The sequence below is a fragment of the Papio anubis genome, chromosome 5, assembly GCF_008728515.1.
Source record: "Papio anubis isolate 15944 chromosome 5, Panubis1.0, whole genome shotgun sequence".
Taxonomy (NCBI): domain Eukaryota; kingdom Metazoa; phylum Chordata; class Mammalia; order Primates; family Cercopithecidae; genus Papio; species Papio anubis.
The window spans coordinates 10184639-10212189 of record NC_044980.1 but is presented as its reverse complement, the minus strand read 5'-3'; the positions used below and the strand labels follow the sequence as shown (position 1 = coordinate 10212189).

At 40.2% G+C, this 27551-nt stretch overlaps 1 protein-coding gene across 5 annotated transcripts in view; it reads left to right on the top strand.

The window, feature by feature from the left end:
• CTNND2 (catenin delta 2) overlaps positions 1 to 27551 on the top strand; it is a 942602-nt gene that overhangs the window by 807831 nt on the left and 107220 nt on the right. For 4 of the 5 annotated variants that reach the window (XM_031666706.1, XM_031666707.1, XM_031666710.1 and 1 more), the window contains 3 exons: positions 8378 to 8551; positions 23181 to 23255; positions 24289 to 24439. In XM_031666706.1, coding sequence (XP_031522566.1) covers positions 8378 to 8551; positions 23181 to 23255; positions 24289 to 24439 — 400 coding nt within the window. The remainder of the gene's footprint in view (positions 1 to 8377; positions 8552 to 23180; positions 23256 to 24288; positions 24440 to 27551) is intronic. The other variant, XM_031666708.1, reaches the window with a different exon arrangement.

Below are 27551 nucleotides of genomic sequence, written 5' to 3'. Positions count from 1 at the left end.
CAACTTGTATTCATTTCATTGCCTCTACATTCCCTGCAAAGACTGCAGTCTCTTACTACCTGCCCCCGGGTGACAGCCCCCACTGCCCACCTTGGCACACCACTGATGGGCAGGAAGATGTAGGCACAAGTCTGCTCTGTGTCACTTGGCTGACCGCTTTATGACAGCTTATCATTTGACACAGACTGACATTTCTCCTTGCCAGTAAGCAGTTCTTCACACTGGAATGCGGAAGAGCTACTGTGCATTCCATGGTGGAGGAATACCACGATATGGCGAACCAATCCCCTATTCCTAGAAAATCAGATTGCTTCCAAGTTTGTACTAATGTAAACTATAATCAACATCTGTGTAGTTAAATCTCACCTACCCCCTTAATCACTTCTTAAGAATGAATTCTTAGAAGTGAAATAGCTAGACCAAATGCATGCTTTTAAGACTTTCAATACACAAACCATAATTTATCTTAATCACTCTAAATGTCAGTGACAGTTTCTGTTCATGGACTTGATTTTTTATTATCACTTCATGGATCTGCTCCTCACGACATTTTGATGCTCCTAGGCTTCCATTTCCTAATATCACGGGTGGTTTTTCTTTCTTTCCAGACAGTTTTCATTTTCTCATTAGTAACCATACTCTTTCTTTTACCACTTAATACCATTTCCTTTCTAACCATCTGCTTCTTTCAGCTGCCGCCCGTTCCTCTTGGCTGGTTCGAGTACAGTCTCCGTCGGCCTTCACCTCACCATATGCTGGGAACTTGTTGACTCAAGGCATGATATTTCATGTCCTGAAAGCAACATATCTCATGAGCCTGCAAAGATCATGGCTGTGCATTTCTGTGCAGCAACTCTCCTCTGCCATTATCCATGGATGAACCCGATTCTTCTACTTCTTTCTCACTTCTAGTAGAAAATATAGCCCATCACCTAAAAGTGCTGCTATTTTAGTTTCAGTGAGTTTATAGACTTAAAACTGTTTCAGGCATCTTGTTTAGTTTTCTTTTATTATTATTATACTTTAAGTTCTAGGGTACATGTGCACAATGTGCAGGTTTGTTATATATGTATACATGTGCCATGTTGGTGTGCTGCACCCATTAACTCATTTACATTAGGTATATCTCCTAATGCTATCCCTCCCCCCCCCACCCCACGACAGGCCCCAGTGTGTGATGTTCCCCTTCCTGTGTCCAAGTGTTCTCATTGTTCAATTCCCACCTATGAGTGAGAACATACGGTGTTTGGTTTTCTGTTCTTGCAATAGTTTGCTGAGAATGACGGTTTCCAGCTTCATCCACGTCCCTACAAAGGACATGAACTCATCCTTTTTTATGGCTGCATAGTATTCCATGGTGTATATGTGCCACATTTTCTTAATCCAGTCTGTCATTGATGGACATTTGGGTTGGTTCCAAGTCTTTGCTGTTGTGAGTAGTGCCGCAATAATCATACGTGTGCATGTGTCTATCAATACTGTTTTACAACTTGATCGGGGCCTCTCGGCCTCGGCACTGGTCACATGTGGGGCAGCATACCTCTCTGTTCCAGGGAGCTGGCCTGTGCATTGCAGGGTATTTTCCAGCCTCCCTGGACTCGACCCACTGGATGCCAGTAGCACCTTCTGCCACAGCCACGACAACCAAAAATGTCCCCAGACATTGCCGCTTGTCCCCCGGGGTGTTAAAATTGCCCTGCTTGAGACCATTGGACTAGATTGTCCTTTGAAGGACATATTTCTGAATATATAAATAAATAACCAAGACCACAGGATTATCTGAAGGAGGTTGGCACGTCAGGGACAAAGCCCCTTTAGAAGGTAGTAACAGGGACAGCCATGTCCCAGGTTTCCCGAGATGTGGATGGCAAATTAGGAGCGGAGAGAATTCTAGATAAGCATCAGTGATGCCCCGGTTGGTTCTATCACAGTGACTTGGGGAAGGGACGGGCAGGCCCAGTCATATGGAGCAGCCCTGACAGCTGTCCTCTGTGGGGCACAGCACAGTGGCCGGCCTCATGATGCCAGTCTGTGGAGTAGGCAGCATCACCAGCTTCGCTCCTGAGGGGTGTGTGCCTACCTGGCCCCGTGGCCCCCCACAGGAGGAGGTGCATCAGCAAGGCTATTCCTGAATCTCTTTTGCCCTAACACTTTGTTCAGACAGCACCTCATCCTGCCTCTTTAATGCAGGTTTCTAATCTCTCAAATGCAAAGCCCCTCCTGTCTTTTGCAAGGAGAGCCTGGGAACAATGCAGTGCCACATAAGTACAGCTAATTAGCCATCAACTCTATCCCCTCTTTGCACAGCCTCAGCCTCAGCCGCAGCTGAAGTCTTCTGAACAGCTCCTGGGGGATTCAGACACCCGCACTACCGTTTTCTTTGAAATTCCTAAGAATCGACACAAAGAATCATTTCTTTCTGGCTTTTTACAGTTAACTGGAGTTTTTGAATACCCATCACCTCTATCCTTCCGCCTTTAACCCCCCAAAAGCTGGAAGTGGCCATGAAACACTATAAAGGCAAATTATGTAATAACTCTGCTGTTCAAAGCAAGCCAAGCAGGAGTGGCAGACGGTGGACGGACTTGGGTTTTGAATGTTGCTTTTTAAAGTACCTAGTGCTGGCTGCAGCTTAATTAAACCAAACCCTGCTTGAGAGAACATTCTCTGACAGTTTACCTACTTAGAGCCATCTTCTCTTCCTACATTTTGCAATGTGTGACTTCCCCTGAGAGGAAAGAGTGGGATCTTAAAATCAGAATGTTTCCCTGATGCTGCAGCTCTACTTCTTTTATCTTGCAGCATCTCTGGTCTGTTGTTTATTTCACCAAAATCTCTTAAAAAATGAAAGTGAGCCTGCACATATGTAATGACTGTGATGCTCCCTAATTGGTAGAGAAATCTAGGTAATAGAGATGCATTCCGCTGGTGAAGACAGCCTTTTCTGTTTATGTTCTGAAGATACGACTCAGCAGTAAACGGTCTTTTCTGCGCACAAACTTGATTGGCTGAGACTGAATGACGCCTGTGACAGGTGGGAAGAGGAGCTGTGTATTTTAGCACTCCTCCTGAAATGAAAATCCTTCTCCATACTCTCTGACTGCTCGTTGTTGGTGTCTCCTCAGTGCCCAGCCCAGTGCATTGGAGATCAGAGACTAGGGCAGCTGTAGGATGGCTCACAAAGCCTTGTAAATTGTCTTATAATTCTTCTCATTCATTAGGGGGCTTTTATGAATGTGATAATTAGACTACTCCTGTGACTCTCTGTAACTTAAAGAACCTCATGTTTACAAAGTCTCTTTGTTGCTAATATAGTATGTAACACCTTTGCTCTCAGGGGTTTTTTGTTTTGTTTTGTTTTTTCTTTTTGAGACAGAGTCTCGCTCTGTCGCCCAGGCTGGAGTGCTATGGCGCCATCTCAGCTCACTGCAAACTCCACTTCCTGGGGTTCAAGTGATTCTCCTGCCTCAGTCTCCTGAGTAGCTGGAATTACAGGTGTGCACCATCACAACCAGCTAATTTTTGTATTTTTGTAGAGACAGTGTTTCACCATGTTGGCCAGGCTAGTCTCAAAGTCCTGACCTCACCCAGCTAATTTGTATTTTTGTAGAGACAGGGTTTCACCATGTTGGCCAGGCTGGTCTCAAACTCCTGACCTCAAGCGACCTGCCTGCCTCGGCCTCCCAAAATGCTGGGATTATGGGCATGAGCCACTGTGCCCAGCCTACTTTCAGGTTTTTATCCCTAAGTTATGTCTTTCTCTTCATATAAGGAGCAAATGGCTTCCAGTCTTTCAGTCTAAAACCCAACTGAGATAGAAATCTTTTAAATAGGCCCAGGGCGGTGGCTCATGCCTGTAATCCCAGCACTCTGGGAGGCCAAAGTGGGTGGATCACCTAAGGTCAGGAGTTCAAGACCGGCCTGGCCAACATGGCGAAACCCCGTCTCTACTAAAATTACAAAAATTAGCTGGGCGTGATGGAGCACACCTGTAATCCCAGCTACTCAGGAGGCTGAAGCAGGAGAATTGCTCCAACCCAGGAGCCAGAGGTTGCAGTGAGCCAAGATCGCACCACTGCACTCCATCCTGGGCAATAGAGTGAGACTCTGTCTCAAAAAAAAAAAAAAGTCTTTTAAATATAATTTAAGCCCTGCATAGAAGCAAAAGTATTTAAAGCAAATCCAAAGAAAGGCTCTTTCCTTTTCCTTCTTTTTAACATGCACATTGCGCACATCCCCATGCATATGTTATTTTCTTCCTAAGCAGACCTTTTTTACAGGGGCCGTTATGTATGCTCTGTGCTGATGGTGACCATATCAAAAAGCATCATGTGTAAATTTCAGCAGTCCCTTGACCTTCTATCTTGGAAAGCTTGATATCCTCTTTTTTTTTTTTTTTTTTTTTCCAAAAATTTTTGAGCATTACCTTCTTAATGAGAGCATACATATTTTCAATTCTATACAGTTTTAGAAATGGAATGACAGAAACTGTTGGCTGTTTTTTTATGGATATTAGTCGTGCAGTCGTATATTTGAAGCCAGTAAAGAAAAGTGCTGATATGTTATTGAGTGAGGCACTATTTGGGGTGGCAAAAAGTGAATCTATTGGTTTGTTCTATGATCTATAGACACTCACTGCTATTATGGCAGCCTGTCTCCAACAGAGCTCTAATTCTCAATTACTCAGTTTTCAAACACTCTGGTTATAGCCACCTTAATCCTTAGCTTTATGTACTCTAAATATGTGTGTAAAATTAGAAATTTCTGTAAGCAAGACAATTCATAAGAGGAGGTTTAGTATTATGCTAGTAATATATTCTTTGGTCTGTTTTCCTAGTCAACAACATGTGAATGACTTGCATAAAGTGTAACTTGAACGTTTAAGTAATATCTGTAAGACTCAAGGGATGCTAGAACTTTTGCAAAATTTGTTTGTTAAAATATAACGGATGAAAATTAACTTGTTACACAGAATTGTGGAACATTTATGTAACTCTTAAACATAAGCAGTAAAATTCTGAGGAGGAAGGGATATTTTCATTGAAAATTTCCCCCAAGCTGGAACAAGATGAAACCCAGCAAAAAAAACTTGTTTATAACCACAAATGCCTCTCTCCTCATGCTATTTCTTTCACTTTCTCTTTTCTGCTTAACTTTTAAACTGCATCCTGAGGAATGAAGACACACACACACACACACACACACTCTCTCTCTCTCTCTCTTATATGTGGTCATCATGCAGATAACATAATTTAAAAAAAATCCTTTTCTGGCATTGCCACCACTGCTGTCCTGGAAATACTTTGTCTTCGTGTGCTCTTTCTTTATTATATGGAAAGTTCTCTCTCCCGACTTGATGACATTTTGCTTCTTTATGTATTCTTTGCATATTTCAAGCTCTTAAAGAGTTTTTGGTGGTAGGTTCTCAAGATATTGTCCAAAACAAACACAGTTTGCACAAGATTTGTAAGTTTAGTCTTGTGTTCTTCTGGGCTAAATCACTGTGTAGTCACTGCTTCAATTATGTTACAGATTAAAGCCATTTGCTTGCCTTCAGATAATGTCCCATTTTTGTAGATATTTTAGGATAGAAGCACCTTATATTTAAATTTGTAAATAAAGTATTTCTACTTTGGTGAAAGAGTTGTATATCCCATGATTTTTCATGAATCTTCACATTCGAGCCTCAAAAGTTTGCATGTGCAGAACTGTCTCACCTGCATCAGTCTGATCATAACTTTACCATTGCCCTGCTGCCTTGTTGATGTTGATGAACTAGACAAAATAGTGTCAAGCATGTTAACCGAAGTCTTACAGAAAACTTCCAGTCATTTTACAGCTGATAGAAATCTATTTTAATGGGCTTTTCCCCCTATTAACTTATGATACTTTTCTCCCTGTTAACTTAATAAAAGTTCGAATAAAGTACCCAGATAAAGGTCTGGCAGATACATTTACTGGCTTTGAGATAGTCCTTTTTCTTCAATATCAATGTGCTAAAATAGCCAAGAATCCCCTTTGAACTCCATCTCCAGTTGCCATCAAAGATTATGTGTGTTCACATCAGTTGTCCTTTTATTTCCTTCAGATTCTCTCTGTAGCTATTAAGAAAGGATTGTAATAAAAGGTATTTAAGAGATACATAGATGACATGTCAGAGCCTGAAGAAAATTTTCTACTGACTTAACCATTTATCCCGCTTTATTACACAGAAGTTAGAAAAGGAGAACAAGATGAAACCCAGCAAAACGTAACATGGCTACTTTTTCCTCTTTTTGTAATGAGCATGCAAATATTCCTTCTCTGTACCTCTCGCTGTTAGGTTAGCTCTTACATGAGAGGAAAATCTATCCATGTTGAGTCGGAAGTTTCACATTTTTATTTTTCTGAACTTTATCAAATTTTTATATGAAAATATTGCTTTAAATTTTTAAGGAGATAGCAAGATATAAAATGAAATAAAAGAAATAATTTGCCATTTCTTGTTACTCTAGCAGATAGATTCACTACCCCAAGCTGGTCTCCTTTGAGAGGCCAGTATTGCTACTGCTTTGTCATTGAAACTGGCAAACCTACAGAATGACTGCTGTCTTTTTCTAGTGCCCACTTTCTATTCAGTGCAGCAAGCCAGGATCAAATAATGAACTAGGAGCAATGTGGCGAGGCTGGTTCACTTCCTTCTTTTTTTAATTTAAAGGAGATGTATTGGTTTTATTGATAGGCTGTTCACAGGTGCAAAGTCATCTTTGAATAGTTAGGAAGTGGCTTTGGTTAAAAGGACAGGAAGCTTCCCACGCTGAGTGTCCTTGTTACAAAGTTAAAATTGAGTGACATGTTCATTGAAAATGACCTTTAATGGGATGTCGTTCATCTCTGAGCTTGACCCTTGATTTAAACTAAGCTGTATCATTATTGAGGAAAAGAAGACATGCAGTTTAGCTTATTTCAGGAAATAAATAATGAAGTTTTTGAAACTATTTGTATCAACAGCCATCTCTATCCACTTTTCTGTTTTTATGTTGCAAGGATACAAAGTAAGCATGTATTTTCTTGCAGTAAAACTTTCAGAATTAAGGAACTTACATTCAGAAATATGGTTTTGTTTTTCATATTTATAGACACACATATATATACATGCATGTATATGTATGTACATAAAATATCTGCAAGTATGTTTAGCATGTGTCATTTACAGTGTATTTTTAAGTAATCATTCATAAACACTAATGAGCTAAATATCTTCATTTTCTCACCCTAAAATTATAAAGAAATTGTTTTGTTTTACTGTGATTTTTCTCAGAACTGAATATGTGTATTTTTTTCTAAAAGCATAGCATCTTTCATTTCTAACTTGATTATACTCTTTATTTTCACAAAAGACAAAGCCTTTGTGTAATCAAAGATCAGAATCATTATTTTATTTTTAGTATGTTTTACATTGTAAGAGTAATAGAACAGAAAGTTTGAAATGTAGAGAAAAAGACATTGTATTAATAAATTTTTATGATAATTACAGGTGTTTTATGATGCATTTTACTTGGAATAATGTGCAAATCCCATACTACTTTGCATCCTGCTTTGATCATTTAACTTTTATTGTTATAATTTGTCCAAGTTGCTACATAGTCTTCATAAGTATCATTCTTAATGGTTGACTGATATTCCTTTGTGCATGTAAGCCATAATTTCTAAATTATGGGTAATTAATTTTGAATTACACATTATCCTGTTATTCATTAGATTCAAATCAAAGCAAACTAAACTATAATGGTTGCTCTAAGATCTAGATTTACCTATAGCTCATGTCAATGTGTCTAATAAACCATAGCAGTTTTCTCTCTTTTATCGATTTTGTCATTTGTTAGATGCAACAATAGAACCCAATTTGTATGTATGTAACAAATTATATAGGAGTTTATCACATTAACGATTATGCACAAGAAGTGAGGGCATTTAATTGTCGGTAACTGTTACGCAACACCTGTAGTATGCTTACTATAAAATATGCTACTTTGATCTTTATCCTTCTTCCAACCTGCTCAATCAAAATTAAAATTAATTCATCTCTTCCCCTTCCTTCCTACAGCAACATGTTAGAATCATTCTTGGAGAGCTTATCCACTTCTTCTGCCAGTTACATTCTCTTGTGTGCATACGCCAACCCGCCCTCCACCCTCGATCCCAAGCTCTCGCTGGGCAGGAATGGCTTCCACTTTTAGTGATCCCTGGACTGCTGATGCAGTAGCCTCCGTGCAGTCTATATTCAGCAAATGTGATAATGCTCTGCTTTTGTTTTCACCTGTAATGTTTGAGGAAGGCAATGTTGGGAAGCATAAAGATGTTAAAGATGTTTGCTCTCTTGTTTTTCTTCCACCAGTGGGATGGAGTAGGACCTCTTCCAGACTGTGCTGAACCACCAAAAGGGATCCAGATGCTGTGGCACCCATCAATAGTCAAACCCTACCTCACACTGCTCTCTGAGTGCTCAAATCCAGACACGCTGGAAGGGGCGGCAGGCGCCCTGCAGAACTTGGCTGCAGGGAGCTGGAAGGTATGGCCAGTTCATTACAATAAAAAGAAATCTGGAGTTATGAGCAGCTCCTCAGATATCAATACAAGTCCAGTTTTGAGAAATGCAATTCTAATAAAGATTTCTAGGATGTTAGAGAAAAAAACATTTATATTGAACTGTTTTACTTGGAAATGTATTCCTTTTAAAAATTCGTCTGAAAGGCTCGGGGGTCCTTAAAGATCGCTACAAACAGAGAGGACTAGATGTGATGATAGTCACTGAAAATGCTGTGAAATGTTTTTCATTCTATTCATGTAGCTGAGCTACTTTGTTTTCAGTGGAGATTGTGACAGGTTAACATTTTTTCAAAGCACTGTCATTAACGGGTAAGGGAGTTAATACTCAAACAACTGTCAAACCCCATGTGAACACTTAGAATGTACCAGGTCCCAGTCCCAAAAGAAAAGAAAAGAACCCCTTATGTTTTTAAAGCATGGGCTTACAGAGAAGAATAGTATTGTTGGCTGACTTTGGCAAAAGTGTTAAATAGATTATTGGAGAGGAGATTAGAATGGCCTTTTTCTCTGAGTCCTTATAAACTGACACTGTTCCTGATTGATTTTCATAACACTCATTTTGGGCAAAAAGAGATTCAGCCTAGCAAGCAATTCCTGAGTCTGGTCACCAGTGCGCTAACTTGCTTTGTTGCATAAAAAAGTGTGACCTCTTAGAAGAATGAGGGCGGGTGGGGAGAATACCAAGAGAGAAAGTTTGCACTTCTGTCATGCATGATCCATTCATTTCATACCAAATCCTGGGGTATGGCATATTCATCAATCACTCCTTTCCTTGACATTTATTTTCATCCAAACCATGTGAACATATACACACGGATACAGATAACGTTCAGAAGCTCAAAGCTGTAGATGTCACACACACACTACACCCTGGTCTCAACATTATGTAACTACACCCTTCCCTTTGCTTATTCCTTTGGATGTCTGCCTTCTTGTCATTCTCTCTCTGTCATCCTTTGTTTCCATTGCTGCAGTCCAAGCTACAGAACTTCCTTCTTTCTCAAGTGCCATCCCAGCTCATGGGCCCCAGGCCCTGACAATTCTTCCTACAGAGCTGGCCGCTGCCCTATGGCCAGACCCACTTCTTCTCTGAAGAGTCTTAGGAATGGACATAGTTAGCCCTTTTCTACACCCTGCCCATAGGCAGCCCTAGAGCTGTACACATCTCTTGCTTGCAACCAGAGATTGGTAGAGAAAAGCTTCAAAAGCAAAGTTGCACCAGGTAGACATCCGGAGTGTAGTCTTAAAGGAGCAGAAAAGAGATACTAATGGAAATCACTTCCTGGAACGAGGCCTTACATCTTACGTCTCTCTAAATTTAGCGTGATCTAGGAAGCTTTGATTCAAATCATAATTCAAACCAAGGTTCTACCTTTTCAGAGCATGGTGAGCCTGGGCAAACTACAGCACGTCACTGTGTCTCAGATGTGTCATCTGCAGAGAAAATCAGGGCTGCCTCACTCTACATCATGTACATCAATCAGAACACGGGATGCAAGGATGGTAGCGAGATGTCATAGGCTAAGACACTGTATGTGCCCATGAGCACTCACGTGCTCATGAGCTAAAAGACCCTAGCCAGCTCCCCTGCCATGCAGCACTAACTAGACGGGTACAGGGAAATGGGCTCTGGGCTTCAGGCATCAGCCTGGCTAAGACACAAAGATCTAGATGGTGGCAAATCAGGTGTGTCATCTTAAGATGTTGTTTCTCTCTCTCTCTCTCTCTCTCTCTCCCCCCCAACCCCCGTCTCTCTCTTCTTTCTCTCTTCCTTTACTTTTTTTTTTAATCAATTATCACTTTCCTTGAGAAATACTTATGTCATTATCATGTAATCATAACAACTTAAAAGTGAAGAAATATCTTTGGGCTCCAGAAGATTTTGAGTTTAAGACTTCAACCTTTAAACTCTATATTCCATATGTTCAAAAAGTAGAAATAAGAAAAATATACAAAAGAACAAACTCAAGCTTCCAGAATTAAAATATAATGCCTCATATATACCATGGAATACTATGCAGCCATTAAAAAGGATGAGTTCATTACCTCTGCAGGGACGTGGATGGAGCTGGAAACCATCATTCTCAGCAAACTAACACAGGAACAGAAAACCAAATACCACATGTTCTCACTCATAAGTGGGAATTGAACAATGAGAACACATGGACACAGGGAGGGGAACATCACACACTGGGGCCTGGCAGGGATCGGGGGCTAGGAGAGGGATAGCATTAGGAGAAATACCTAGTGTAGATAACGGTTGATGGGTGCAGCAAACCACCATGGCATGTGTATACCTATGTAACAAACCTGCACGTTCTGCACATGTATCCCAGAACTTAAAGTATAATAAATATAATATAATATAATATAATATACCTGAACAAAAACTATGTGGAAGGGGATTAACAGCAGATTATAAGATTACAGAATAAAAGATTAGTGAACTTGAAGACAGCAGTAGGAATGATCTAAAATGAAACACAAAGAAAAAAGAAGAAAAGAGGTATAGTGCATCAGTGAGCTTCAAGTGACCTCATGTGTGTAAATGGAGTCCTCAAATGAGAAGAGAAAGAGAACAGAAAAAATATTTTAAAAAATAATAGTTGAAAATTTTCCAAATCTAATGAAAACTATGAACTCACAGATCTAAGCAGCTCAAGGAGCCCCCAGCACAGAAAACATGAAGAAACAATACCAAGGTGTCTTTTAATCATATTGCTCAAAATTAGTAACAAAGAAAAAAGATCCTAAAAGCAGACAGATAAAAAGACTATGTTAAAGTACAAAGAACTGCACCACATCTAAACACCAAATTTAAGGATCAGTGACATTAATCTTTCTTTCATACAGTGATTCCTTCTGAGCTGCTAAGACTGTCCTCTGGAAGAGAATTTGGTCTGTACGCCCCTTATGGGCAGACCAATCCCCATTTATCTCTTTCGAGCCCACTGCCTACCCCTGTGCTTGGCTGAGAGAAATAGTTCAAATGTGAGCATTTATCTCAACTGCTATCTATATCTACATGTCTTCCTTGAGGATCGCAGTGTTTTCTATTTATTAATGTCTACTAGTCAGTAAGAATTTAGTAGCACATACTATGTTCCAGGCCATCCTCAGATGGTCACATTTTATGATATTTTGATTCTTCGGTTCAGCTGGCAATATACTGTCAATACAATGTAAAACTGATAGAAAGAAGTTATGAGAGAACCATTTTCTTTTCAGTGTTCAGACTGAACAATGTTTTGCAGGTTGCAGAGTTCAGTAGCAAAGGGCCAGTTCTGCAGTTCCTACCGTGCTGAGATTTCTGTCTAAGTTTCCAAGTTCTGTGTCTCGGGGGCACCCAAATCAGCTGCAAGAACTGCTTAGATATGTGTGGGTCTTTAGGTGTGTAGAGTAAGAAAATGACGAGTTTAAAAAGAGTTTACTACTTTTATATTTTAAGATTCTCTTCTACTTTACATAATGGGAATTATGAAAGAAGCATGATAATTCTTAATATTTTCTGGCAGTAGCATCTTACTGTTTCTAGCACAATTAATCTGCATTAGTTCAGCACAGTTATCCCACATATCCAGAGGACATTTCTTTGGTAAATTTCTCTACTGCTAAGAGAGTAGAAACTACTAGGAAAAAGGCAGAAGGGTCTAGAATAGTCAAAGTCAGCATAACAGAAGCTGTTCTGTCTTAGACAAAGCTTAACAATGACGACCATAGATTTCCCAGTCCATATTGGACTTCAATCAACATGTTGAAAAATGCAAGAACTGGCCAGTTGCGGTGGCTCACACCTGTAATCCCAGCAGTTTGGGAGGCCGAGGTGGATGGATCACAAGGTCAAGAGATCAAGATCATCCTGGCCCTGTCTCTTTTAAAAACACAAAAATTAGCTGGGCATGGTGGCACGTGCCTGTAGTCCCAGCCACTCAGGAGGCTGAGGCAGGAGAATCGCTTGAACCTGGGAGGTGGAGATTGCAGTGAGCTGAGATCACGCCACTGCACTCCAGCCTGGTGACAGAGTGAGACTCCATCTCAAAAAAAAAAAAAGGAAGAACTCTTGTAAGCAGACACATAGACCATCATAAGGAGGGAGAGTAGATACTGTGGTGGCAAAGAGAGAAGACAGAGGAGTTAGAAAAACTGAGTTAAAGAATGCAAGAAAGAAAAACTGTCAGAGACCATTTAATGTCATGGCTGTTCCATCTATTCTGAGAGTCATAAAGTTGGCCCTCTCTCATCAAGAAACTGTTATTACTAATAATTTCAGAAGACAGAAAGCATTTGCGAAAGATTTCCATCCCAATGGTTAAAGTAGAATTTTGCCTCTTAGGATGTCAGTCTTGCTTATGAGAAGCACTGCTTCCCTAATAATTCTAGATAATGGGATAGTTCTCAGACATGACAAGGGGCTGCTAAGGAATATTTGGGAGTAGTTATAAATATAAATATATATATATACACACACACACACACACACATGCATAAGAAATTTCATATCAAAATACAGATACGCACATGGGGATCAGTCACATCATCATCTTTTGTATAATTTACTAATTTTCCATATTTCATGGGACAAGCAAGTGGACAATTCTCAAGGAAGATTTGAGAATATTGTCATTAAGCCAAGCAATGATAAATTATTATAATTTCAAGAAGACAAAGGATGACTTGTCCAGAAACCAAGCAGATAAATGCTTACTTTTAAAAAGATGATTTCAGAAAAAAATCTTGAATTATTAAAAGATTGAGTTAGGATACACAACAGCATATAGTGTTACCGTCTGAACTCTAGAATTCAAAGAATGCATTTTTATAGCAACTGTTAAAATTTAGTGGTATTTCTTTAGTGTTCTTAACTTTTTATGACCCAACAAAAACAGAAATGTAGAGGTAAAATACTTTAATTTTGCACGGAGATGGCTTTTTATAGACCTCATCATCTAAAACAATAATTTCTCTTTATAGGAAGATCATGCACACTCTTTTTCTGTGACAAATTGACTAGCAAACTAGATATTCATAATGGCCCTAAACACTTTTTAAACTTTAAAACACTCATTACTTGGTTTATGAGCATCAGAAAAACATCATGTTATTATGGCAGAAGCAAAGTGATACATGTTTTTCATTGCCGACATGGGCTTCAGTTACCTTTTTCTCATTTATAGTATAATGATTTTGTTTGTTGCAGAATATTAAAACAATTGGATATAGTGCTTTGAAGATTTCCAAAATGTGAACGAATGTTCTTTTGACTCCCATTTATGGATTATTTCTATTGTACTTGAGCTTTATGAAAACCCAGGATTTGAACTGTAGAAATATATATCTGTGCTTGCTATGAAGTCAAACATTTTAAAATCTTTGTACACTCAGTTTTCCTCCTAAAGTGTGACTCTTTTCAAAGCATCTGTTATTTGCCATTTATTTTAAAAATAAGACAGAACAAGAAATACTTGGATGTTAATCTATTAATATTTAATGAGCTAATGTAATAGCAACATGGATTTAGTGAAGAAGGAAACAGAATCTCTGGCCATGTGCCCCAAATGAATAAAAAATGTAGGAGAACTGGGAAATTGGAGACTTGTCCTTAGAGAGAGAGATAACAGCCTTGAGAAAGACCCTGAATTTAACTTAGTAGGTAGTGTATCACGTAAAAGTGAACCAGGGCAGATTAGTGGAGTCCATCAAATGCAAGTTAAGAATCATGGTTTATCGTGTAAGACAAAGTGACTTGTCTTTGTTCTAGTTAATGGTGTGATGCCAAGCTTTAGATTTAAATGTAAAGAAACAGAGTTTTGAAAGACTGATGAAAATGGAATGCGAAGCGTCGTGCCTAATCAATTAGAAACTAGGCCAGTATAAACACAGAGATGATCAGAGCACCCTGTCCAATCAGCAGTGTCCTGGAGACGGAACGCTCAGACACAGGCAGTGACCAGTCTGTTGTAGGACGAGGACAGACCCACTCCGTGGAGCAGGAGACGGGAGGAGCACGGCCACAACCAAGTCACTGGTCCTAATCACAGGACTCAGTGATTTCTTCCCTACGAGACCCGGGAAGCAGTACTGATAGCAAAGATCACATCTATGTTGCAAATGTCATGTGCATCCAAATTGATAAATGGAGAAAACCCATTTTTAATAGTTTTGCATTAATTGTAGTACTATCATTGGATGATCTGATTTCTAAAGTTCTAAATTACAGAACTTTAAAGTTGTAGAAACAGCCGAACCAGAGGGATTTCCACTTCCAGCCAAGATGCCAAGATGGAATGACGAGGTTCAAATTTACCTTTCTTCAAGGAAAAACAACAGAGAAAAGACATATGTGAAACATTGAGGTTTTTTAGTAAGACACTAGACATTAGTCAGCAAAGGACAATGATCTCGGAACGACAGGAAACAAAAGAAGGTGAGTCCTCTGATTGTCTCAGCTCACCACCTTGAGAGAGAGTTTCCAAGCCATGGCACGAAGATTGAGGGACCAGGGGGATCTCGATAGACTCACTGTGTTGAGGAGATGGATCTGGGAATCTGGAGATATCGAAGTGATCAGAGTTCATAGGACAAAGTATCAAAGAGGAGAGACTCACACATAGAACCCTAGAGATGTGCAGAGGACTCTCCTTAAACATCAACAGAGAACTCTCAGCACATGTGTGTGAGGCAAATACCCAAGGCTGGGAAAGAAACACCTGAAGTTGTTAGGGAGAATGAAATTGGACACTCACATGGGGGTGCATATAGTGCGTGTTCCCAAGAGCCAGAGAGGAAAATCTCATAATCCATGAGCTACTGGGGAGAATACTCAGTAGGATCTTGCCTCAATACAGAGGAATCATTAGCCCTGGACTAACTGTGCTCTAGTCTTTCCTATCAAATCTTAACTTAGACCCAAAAGGATCAACAGTTTCCAAGTAAATTAACTGCATCCTAGGACAAAGCTTTAAGATATCCGTAGGAATACAAAAATATTCAGCACCCAACAAATTAAAATTGAGAATGTCTGGCATACATCTGAAAACTATCCTGCAAGTAAATAGAAAATGCAATCCATAAAAAGGAGAAAAATCAATCAATCAAAACTAACTCAGAACTGACAGATGTTAAAATTATCAAATAGGCAGTTATTATAACTGTATTCCATGTGTTCAAAACAAAAAAAAAATTTAAAAAGTTACACATGGAAAATGTATAAAAGACTCAAATAAACCCTCTGGAGTCTGAAATGCAGTGTCTGAAAGGAAAAATGCATAGGATGTGATTAACAGCACAGTAAACATTACAGAAGAAAAGATCAGTGAACACAAAGACAATAGAAGCTATCCAGAATGAAACACAGAAAGAAAAAAGAAAGATACAGATCATCTGTGGGTGTCGACTGGCCTGATATAGATGTAGTTTGAGTACCCCAATGAGAGGACAGAGAAAGGAGGAAGAGAACAGAAAAAAAGTTTTGAAAAAATAATGATTGAAAATTTCCCAAATTTAATGAAACTCATACATTCACAGATCAAAGCAGCTTAACCTCAAGCACAAGGAACATGAAGAAACAAAACCAAGGTGCATCAGAATCAAATTGCTCAAAGTCAGCAATAAAAAGATCTTCAAAGCATCCAGAGGAAGAAAAGACGTGTTCCATACAAGATAAGGAAGATGGCAGATTTCTCATCAGCAACAATGCCAGCGAGAAGACAGGGAGGCATTATCTATTTAAAAAAAAAAAAAAACCGCTGAACCTATTGGGCTCAATCATATCTTAAATTATATTAAGCTGATTATTAGTTTGGTGTCTAGCAGACACAGACTATCCCTAAAGCAGTGGTCCCTAACATTTTGGCATCGGTAACCAGTTTCATGGAAGACAACTTTTCCATGGGTCTGATGGGGTGAGGAATAGTTTTGGGATGAAACTGTTCCACCTCAGATCGTCAGTCATTAGAGTCTCATAAGGAGCATGCAACCTAGATCTTTCATATACACAGTTCACAATAGGGTTTGTGCTCCTATGAGAATCGAATGCTCCTGCAGATCTGACAGGAGGCGGAGCTCAGGCGGTAATGCTCACTCACCCACCGCTCACCTCCTACTGTGCGACCCAGTTCCTAACAGGAGTTAGGAACTCCAGGGGTTGTGGACTCCTGCCCTAATGGGAAGTCCTAGTCCACCAATTGCACTAAGAGCACTTGTAAAACTACCTGTACATGAAACCCTTTTTCAGCCCCGTTGAAGACATGGGCTAACCTGTCACCTGAGCAGTCACTTCACAGAGGAATTCTATCATAAAAACAGATGAATTGACATAGCATGATTAGCGCTATGGTGGCTCAAGACATGCCACCTCGATATTCTGTGCTTCAGTCCTGGAGACAAACAAGTATTCATAAGCCCTGAGTCACAGGTTCTAGCACCACACCAGGGGCCCCAGAATGAAGGGATTTTTCTGACTTTAGAACACACTCCCAAAAGGGCATATAACCATTTTATTTATTTATTTATTTATTTAGAGACAGGGGTTTGTTCTGTCACCCAGGCTTGTGTGCAGTGGTGGGATCTTGGCTCACTGCAACTTTCTGCCTCCCTGGTTCAAGGGATTCTCCTGCCTCAGCCTCCCAAGGAGCTGGTATTACAGGAGCCTGCAACCATGCCCAGCTGATTTTTGTATTTTTAGTAAAGATGGGGTTTTACCATGTTGGCCAGGCTGGTCTCCAGCTCCTGGCCTCAAGTGATCCACCCACCTTGGCCTCCGAAAGTGCTAGAATTACAGGCGTGAGCCACTGTGCCCAGCTGTGTGACCATTTTAAACCCTAGCAGTAGTTTTGTGGAAGTGGTTCGAATTTTTTGGCCTCCTTAGTAATTTCAGTGGCTCTGATCGTTTTTGCATAGTTCCCCTCCGTGCAGAATGCTGTTGTGAAATCATCAGACTTGATGCTGTAAATCAACCCGACATCTTTTTTCATCAATTAAACATTTTAAAATCTCCAACTGTGGACCAAAAAAGACAAGACAATTGAGATAAATGGATGAAGATGACTTGGTCTCTTCCCTTACAATATGATAAACATGTAAACAAAGCATCTACAAAATCCATTACAGATGCAGCTATAGGAGTACATGCTGGCACAGGGCCATCCATGAGGTTATTTTTTCAACGACGTGGCGGAGGTGAGGAAGTACGCTTCCAGCATTGCTTGTTAAAGCCTTAGGGCCTTAGGGCTGGGATTCCATGATTGAGAGTTTATTTTAGTACACTAGCATAGTATTATTTAGGAGAGTGCTAACTGCTGTAACAAAGAGACCCCCAAATATGCAAATGCCCAAGCAAGGTAAGTTATTTTCTCCTGATGTCACAGTTAAGAGCAGGTTAAGGCAGAAGTTCCCCTCCACGAATTAATTCACCCATGCTGATAGCTGTTCTGCCATCTTCAATTTGTGACTTAGAAGACTGCTGTTGTCATCACTATCCACCAGCAGGAAGCAAAAAAAAAAGCAGCAAAAACACAAGTTCATAACAACATATGTTCTCTTATGAAAGTCAAGATCGCAGCTCTATGTCCCTTCTCATAGGCTGGGCTCAGCTCCTAGCCTCTAGTACACAAATGTCATCATAAATTCATCCCCTACCAACAATCAATAATAATTTGCAGTAAGGTCATCTAAATCCAGATCCAAGAAAAATAAAATTCTGTCGCCTAAATAATTTGCTAATATATTTGATTTATACTATACTATTAGAAAATAAAACACACTGTCTTAGTAAAAAAAATAATTGCACTGTAGTTAACTTACTACCTAAGACTTCAGCAAAAACTTTGCCTTACAGTTGCAAGACTGAAAGGGCTTATCAACAGGGCCCCTCCAAACTGTGCCCTAAAGATAAATTTCAGATTTCTCCCTCCTCATAACCAAAAGAAAGAAATTGCTTAATATTCCAAAAATGGCATGTTTTCTGGTTCCAAAAGAAAAACATGAAGTCCAGATCACTTCACCCGTGAGACATTATGTTTAAAGAGAAAAAAAAAAAAGCTATGTAGAGGAAAAGCTTTCTGTCTTAGTGCCTATTGACTTAGAACAAGAAACAACTGAATTAATTTTATTTTCCTAAATTGGATAAACAATCACCAAATCTTCCATGTCTGTGAATGCAGTGGCTCAGAGCCTGTACCTCTCAACCACCACTCTTGTTTAGAGGGTAGCAGTGTGAGCAGTTTCATTTTGGACCTCCACTGTGGGCAGTTCCCCCTTCTCAATGGTGTATTCATGCATCACTGTTACTAAGGAACACACAGGGGCCTCTGAATAAGATCTGAGGCAGCCTGAGTCTCATACCATGCACTGTCTATCATTTAACAGGGTTGTATTTAGTTCCCCAGAAGGCATTTCTAGATGCCAGTTGCACACAAGGATGACATCTCTAATGTTTGATTACATTCACAGTGAAAACAAACAAAAAAACCTTTTCATGTTCAGAAAGTTGCCTTTTTTAAAGAAATTTTTTAATTGAAAATTACTGGTCCTTGAGATAGCTTGAGAATTGCGGAATGAGTATGCTTCTTCCAGTCTCTTCAGTGAATGCTTCCTCTGGGTCACTTTTACTCGAGCTTGACCTTCTTTGTTTGTTCTTACTACAAAAGCACATCTAAATGCTTCCCCCCCACCAGGAAATTATCTTGCCTGTACATTAATATTTTGAGCATTGCATTAACACATGCTAAAATTCAGTCTTTGCCCTAACTTGACTTACATTTTTAAAATTCAGACAAAGAAACAACAGCAAAAAACAGTAAACATGCAATAGTTGCCATTGCCTTAACTAAAATTTGTATTTATTAAATTGATTTATTTCTTTACTAACAGATTGGAATTCTTCACTAGTCATCTTGACTAGAGATACCAGTTTTCAAAATAGATTTTGGAATTTTGAAAACAAAGATATGTAAATCTGTAATGTAACTCTGGATGTGAAGAGCCAACACCTGACTTCTGTGTCCATTGCAGAGTAACCCCATCGTTCGAAGGACCTTGTGCTAATACCACCCCATTATTTCATGAATCCTAGAGCAGGAACCAAGCACAGTTCTTTTCCAGCTGGGAGAATCTGATAATTCAAATAATAATCCATTCTAGAGAGAATAATCTGGGGCATACAGCAAAAGCCATGTCATTTCCTAATATGTTGTACATTGTTTTTATAGTAAACTACTGGTAAAAATAAGACTAATTAAATAAACTTTTCAGTGCAGGAGGTGTTTCCTACCCTCTTGTCATGGGAATGAGACACCCTGGTATCATAAATAAATTCAGAAACAAATTTAGGAATTACATGCCATTTGTACCAAATTCATTGTCTGTATTTTTCACTGGAAGAGTTTGGTTTTAAAATTTGACTTTACCTTGTTAAAAGAAAAAGTGAGGAAATGGCTAATTTGATAAAGAAAGTTAATGGACAAATGATCATGTAACTGACAGTCATTTAATTGCAGACTATACTTCTAACACAAGAGTACTTTTAGAATATAGAGAATTAATCAACAAATTCAGAATTTTAGCACTATAATGGGTTCAGCCTCAGAAGAGAATATTTAGTACTTACAGGAAAACACTGTCATTGTAATTTAGCAAATTATTCGGATTTCAATGAGGAAAAGTTAAATTATAGTATTAATCTCCCTTCAGGAACAAATCAGCCTTCACAGAATCACCTCAGTTTCAGCAAAGAAGAACTCTTTGGAAAAATTATGGCCATCAGTTGTATTTATAGCTGGGCTGGGATTTGTAAAAGTCAAGTCCCTGGAAATCCACATTAGAATGAAGCAGCCTGGCCTTAAAGGGTTAAAAGTTATTGACTTCTCTTTGTTACCAAATTCTCAATACATACAACTAGGAATTTCATGGGACACAAACTTGTATGCAAGTATCTTTGTTAATTCACTTCAGGTTCATCTCTGAGCCCTCATTTGCCTGATGCCAAAAAATAGAAAGGAAAGAAATGTGAATCTCAACATTTCTAGGCAAACCCAGTCAAATTCAGCTGTTTCCCAGTCCTGTCAGGCTTCAAGCGTGGCCACGTTTATGTTCCTCACCTTCATCCTCTCCTGCCCCTGCAGTTGATGCTAAACTTGGGGGTCCTACCAGTATAGTCCTGCACAGAGGATGAGGGTGCGGTGTCCATTTTCTCAGTGTGGAATCGACTCTGTTCTATGCGGCCTCTTCTCCAGGATGTGGTGATTGGTGATTGGACCATCTCTGGTCCAGGGTCCTCTCTTGGCCCACACCTGCCTCCATCCATTTTGAGCTCCCCTGAGATGCAACCACCTCCTGTCCTTAATCCAGAGAGGCACTGTCTGCTCCCACCATGTGCTCCACTGATGTGTCTCCTCCCTCATGGCCAAGTAACCCCTCTGCAGCCCTGAGTTCTTCATTTCTCCTCCTCAGCTAACCTACACACCCCGCCCATTCAAGACCACCCTCAGCGGCTACCCCTTGCCACCCTGGGGCTACATGAATCCTCCCAGCCCTTCCCGGCCCAGCAAGCCATGTCACTGTTCCTACCCTGTGGCCCCCATCCTGGGACGGTACAGGACACTTTGCTGAGTCTTGCTCAGCCACTGCTGTCCTCCAAGAAGGGCAGCCGAGCTGTGGACTTTCCATTCTCACATCTTGAGGGGGATGTCATACTCAGTTCCCTTATCCATGGAGGGGGCTTGTCCAGGAGGACTCCAGGGATCAGGTTGCAGCCGCCACAGTGCTGCCACATCTCTTGCTTCCTCTCCAAACTGCATCCTTTATTTCCCCAGCATGGAGGCTCTGCATTGACTAGGGAGAGGGCAAATTATTTTCTCTCTATTCTAATTATCTTTCAAATATATTCCATCTTTTACCTGGATCTGTGCCCTCTAGCCTTAGACAATACATGCTTGCTGCTTCTTCTCTGTCCCATGCTGACAACACTTCTTTGGGTCAAATAGTGGCCTGAGCCTCTCCCCAGGAAGAAGAGTGCAAAAGCTTTGTCCCATCACCTGCAAGGAGAAGGGATCCTTTCCTGACACAAGTGAGAAATTCCAATTAGACATGACTTCTTGTATTGGACCTACTAAATCTGGGCAAATTGGTCTCATTTGCTGTGACAATATTGGAAATCTATATACACACAAACATACACATAACTAACCTTTCAAAATGAAAGCTATTTTCTATGCCTCAATAATAAAAATATCAAATCTATTGTCTGGTTATCCTTTCTCTCTTAGGGAAAACACACCACTGTTCACCAATTTCTAGTCTCAAAAATGTGTTTCTATATCTCATACACATTTTTGGTCCTAAGTAGCCTCTTTTTGTTGTTATTGCTCTCAAATCAATTTCCAGTAAAGCTGAAGGATTCCCATTGTTCTCCAAATACCAAATCACCTTTTCATCCAACACTGGGGGGTATGGCTAGTAGCTGGACTTCTAAGAAGGACAAAGTTATGTCCACGTATTCTTGGCTCATTTCAGATATGGCCAGGTTCTCCTCCGTCTGTGTCTGGAAGGATGGAGGAAAAGGCTAGGTCGTGTCTGGGAGACTAAGCATGAAGGATTACAGGAGAGGGGATGAGATGATGGTAGAGGGGGTATAATGTCAGCAGCATAAAAAAAGACAGATATGGAGTAACAGGACCCAGAGTCGAGTGCAGGTGACTCTGCAGGTTATTGAATATCTTTGTGCCTAAATTTCCCCGTGTATAAAATAAAAATGCTGACCTCCCTGGAGTTTCAAGAATTAGAAGAGATCTCAAATATACAAGCCAGTCGCATGGGGCCTGCAAAGAAGTGGTGCTGGGGAAGAGATGAACTCACCTTCCTCAGTTCATCTCTTCCCTACCAGGCTGAGGGCACATGCATCAGCCTGCCTAAGTTGCCAGGAATACCCTTGCCATCTCCCAGAAGGTCCAGAATATCTCCCCGATGTTGTCGTTGATGTTCCTTTTGCAATATGTCAATGTTGACCCCACTCCCTGATTTGCATTCTCTTCCTTTTTCTAGCTTCTCTCCTTAGTTTTAGGGAAGATCCCAGGATTAAGTGGGCTGCATAAACTCAGATTTCCAGGCTTTTCCAAGCTGGGGGACTGGAGACTCAGCAGGGCACAAGAAGTCCACGTATTCTTGGCTCATTTCAGGGGGAGGCAGATGTGTCCAGAGGAAGTCGTGTTTCAGCATGCTGGTTGAATGCATCGATGGAAATTGGCATTGTACCAGGAGAAAGGGCTTCCTCCCTGGGAAGGGATGTCAGTTCCAGATTCCCACATCCCAAGAAGCAGTTTGCAAACCTCAATGTTTTGTCATGTCTGACACTTCCTGACCTTCCACTTCTTTGCTCTCTAAGAGTGGAGCTGTCAAATAGATCAACACAGCCAAGAGATGCTTTAGTGAGTTTTACCTGCTCCCCTAACCTCTCAAGGCTTCCTAGAGCTTGAGGCACAAAGTAGGGGTGCGAGAAAAGCATACAGTGTGAGTTGATGGTGATAAGAAACTATGTGAATGTGACTTCTAATGTAGGACAGGATGAAGTTGTTTTTTTGATCTCATATTTCATGCAGGGCTGGGCTGAGGATGTGGCAGGCATGGCATATGCCCTACGTTCACTGCCAGAGGGGGCTCCCTGCCTGCCACAGGTGAGAGCCAGCTCTGGGGTGCCTGCCCCCATGGGGGAAGGGGGGCGGAGGGGGCCTGGTGGGAGGACTGGGTGGGAAAGGACTGGTCCCCAGGAGGACCCTACCACAGAATCCACAACCTCATTGCGTGAATGTAATTTTCTCAAATCAAAATGAAATTGCAACAGGTAAAACCCTTACATTTGTGAATTTTTATATTGTACTCTCTTCTCCAGGACACTGTAGAAGAGTATACATCATTCATACAAATGTCTGAAAATCTGGGCCTGCATTCTGTTAAGTGAATCGGAATGCTTTATCATCTAGATATTGCAAGGACATTTTAATATGAAGCATTACCTGTGTTCCATTAAGGCTGACGACCACCAACCCAAAACAAATTTCATGTCCTACTTTATAAAGAAGACATTGAATTATGGCCCTTAACATTATACAGTTTGACCTTAATGTTTTTTAAAAAACATTTTACCATGCGCACTCTTGCTTTTCAATGTCATACTTACATTTATCCAGCCTGGCCTATTTCTGACTGGTGGGCTCTTTATTGTTCAGCAAACGACTTATTGACAGCACGTTCAGCAACTCACCTGTGTGCCCCATCTCCAAATTCAAAGCTGTCTTTAGAAATCACTCCCACACAACCCATTCTCATTTTCTACTTTTTCGGGGTTCTTGTTTTATTTCTCTGAATGTCACTGGCCACATCCGCTTGTCCCAAACCTCTGTATCTTGAAGCATCAAGTATACACATCACACAAATGGCTTTCAACTTCAAGTACTGAAAACAGTGTCACAAAAGAAACCTAGTGTGGTTCACTGATTAACCCTGAAATCTTTGTCCCCAAGTTGAAGGCAAAAAATACAGTTAAAAAGTTTAAATGCATGTCTAACAGATTCAACCCATTCTACAATAGGTCTTGGTAATTCAACCTTTTTGGCTCCTGTAAGCATCCGTCTGAAAACGCAAATGTACTATTTGCCTGTAGGGTTTTCTCCCTGTCTCTAACGCCCTTCGTCTTCCCTGTTTTTGCAGTGGTCAGTATATATCCGAGCCGCTGTCCGAAAAGAGAAAGGCCTGCCCATCCTCGTGGAGCTGCTCCGAATAGACAATGACCGCGTGGTGTGCGCGGTGGCCACGGCGCTGCGGAACATGGCCTTGGACGTCAGAAATAAGGAGCTCATCGGTATGTTCTCCCTGATTCACAGTGTCGCAGGTGTTAAGTGAAAATATTTTCTCTCGGGGTAGGTGTGGTTGAACCCATATGCACAGCCTGTGCTTATACAGAAGCCGTGCATTTATTAGCAGCCTCATTTTTTTCTGCTGTCCTTCTAGTTTAAATCCGCTGCACTGATTCATCTTCTAGAATTTAGAGGAAAATACGATGCTTGTTGACATTTCTAATCCTTGCAAATTAAAAAGGACCTCAGTGCTCAGCCCTTGATACCGTTTTCTCAATCCTCTGAACCTCTACCAGGCTGTTTGTTTGTTTCCCATGCAGTGAACCGAGGAATTCTGATAGGATTACTTTTCTTCCCCTCTCTATTTTAAATTTATTTTGGATGAGACCATACTAGCCCTTTAATCCTATTCGTTTAAGAAATTAATCTCTCTTTAATTTGGTATTCAAGAAATACAGAGGATCTTTTATTAACAAGGCACAAAAGAGTAATACATTCACCTGTCTATTCAACAAAACTCATGGCCTGCTTTGTTCCAGGCCTATTCTAGGCCCAGACATTAAATCAATAAGCAAAACAGACAGGAAGCCCTGCCTGCCCTTGTGGAGTTTACATTCAAGAGAAGGAGATGTTCAAGAAGCAAACTAAACAAATGAATCACACAATGGAGCTGAGTAAAGGGTAATGAGTGAGATTGCAAATTTATTTTTAATTGACATGATATTCACATAACATATTGACCACTTTAAAGTCTACCATTTTAGTGGCATTTAGTATATTCGTAATGTTGTACAATCACCACCTGTATCAAGTTTCAAAACATTTTCATCACCCCAAAGGCAAACCCTGTACCCATTAGCAATCACTCTCCATCCCCCTTCTCTAGCCCCTGGCAACCATCAGTCTTCTCTCTGTCTATGGATTTTCCTATTCTGGGTATTTGGTATAAATGGAATCATAGAACATATGACCTTTGTGTCTGACTTTTTTCACTTAGCATAAGGATTGTGTTTCTTTAATGGTAAACTAGTTAAGTTATAATCATAGACATTCATGGGCCACAAAGTGATACTATGATATACTGGCTGAGGGTCCCTAATCCAGAAGTCTAAAATCTGAAATGTTGCAGAATCCATAATTTTTTTGAGTGCCAACAATTTGCTCCAATGAACATTTCCAATTTTGAATTTTTAGATCAGGGATGTTCAACCAGTATTCTTAACTGGTGTGTATTCTGCAAATATTCCCAAATCTGAAAACATCAGAAATCCGAAAACACTTCTGGTTCTAAGCATTTCGGATAAGGGATCCTCAACCTGAATGCATACAATGCGAACTAATTAAATCAAGCTGGTTAACATATTCATCTCCTGAAATAATTATCTTTTCTTTGGTGAGAACATTTGAAAATTTACTCTTAACAATTTCGAAATATAAAATACATTAACTCTAGTCACCTTGTTGCATAATAATCTCGTATTTAAACATATTCTTCTTAAGTGAAACTTCGCACTCTTCCACCAACATCTCCCCATTCCTCTTACCTTTAGTCTCTCAAAACCACCATTCTACCCTCTGCTTCTACAAAGCATTTGTGTGTGTGTGTGTGTATGTGTGTGCGTGTGTGTGTGTGTGACGGGGTCTCACTGTGTTGCCCAGGCTGGAGTGCAGTGGCATAATCTTGACTTACTGTAACCTCCGCCTCCCAAGTTCAAACAATTCTCCTGCCTCAGCCTCTTGAGTAGCTGGGATTATAGGCACGTGCCACCATGCCCAACTAATTTGTCTATTTTTTGGTAGAGGTTGGGTCTCACCATGTTGGCCAGGATGGTCTGGAACTCCTGACCTCAGGTAATCCACCCACCTCGGCCTCCCAAATTGCTAGAATTACAAGCATGAGCCATTGGCACCCGGCCTATGCTTCTATTAATTCCTTTGTTTTAGATTCTACATTTAAGTGAGATCATGTGGTATGTGTACGTATGTAAGTGGCTCATTTCACTTAGCATAATGTCCTCCAGGTTCATCCATGTTGTTGTAAGGGACAGGATTCCCTTCCTTTCTATGGCTGAGTAGTATTCCCTTGTGTATATACCATATTTTGTTTATTCATTTATCCGTTGATGGACACTTAGGTTGCTTCTATACATAAACTATTGTGAATAATGCTGCAAAGAACATGAGAGCTATAAATGGTTCTGTGACATACTGATACCAGATCCTCTGGATATATACCCAGAAGTGGGATTACTGGATCACACAGTAATTCTATATTTAGCTTTTTGTAGAACCTATATACAGTTTTCCTAATCAGTGCAGTAATAGCTATACTAATTTACATTCCCGCTAATAACGTACAAGGGTTTCTCTTTCTCTTCATCCTCACCAACACTCGCTATCTTTTATCTTTTTCATAATAACCGTTCTGATAGGTGTGAGGTGATCGCTTATTGTGGTTTGAATTTGCATTGCTTAGTGATATTGAACCTTTCTTCATACATCTGGTAGCCATTTGTATTTCTTCTTTTGAGTAATGTCTATTCATATCCTTTGCCCATGTTTTAATCGGGTTATTTGTTTTCTTGCTGTTGAATTGTTTGAATTCTTTATATATGTTCGATATCAACCCATAATTATATTTTTGGTTACTAATAATATTTTCTCCCAATCTGTAGGTTGTCTCTTCATTCCATTATTTTTTTTTTCTGTGCAGAAGCTTTTTAGTTTGATGTAATCCCATTTGTCTATCTTTTATTTTGTTGCATGAGCTTTTGGAGTCAAATACAAAAACACTATTGCCCAGACCCAGTGTCATATAGTTTTCCCCTATGTTTTCTCCTAGAATTTTTATAGTTTAGGTCTTATGTTTAAGTCTTGAATCCATTTTTAGTTGATTTTTGTATGTAAAAGTCTAGTTTCATTCTTCCATATGTGGATATCCAGTTTAGGGTTGTGATTTTCAACGGGAGGTGAAGATAGGGGTGGTTGGGAAAGTAACACTAGAGACTCAAAGGAGGTGAGACAGGAAGCCATGCAGGTATTTGGGGGGAAAAGAGTCCAAGTTAAAGGGGCAGTCTTTGCACACAGCCCCTGGAGAGGGAACTGGGAGCAGGCCAG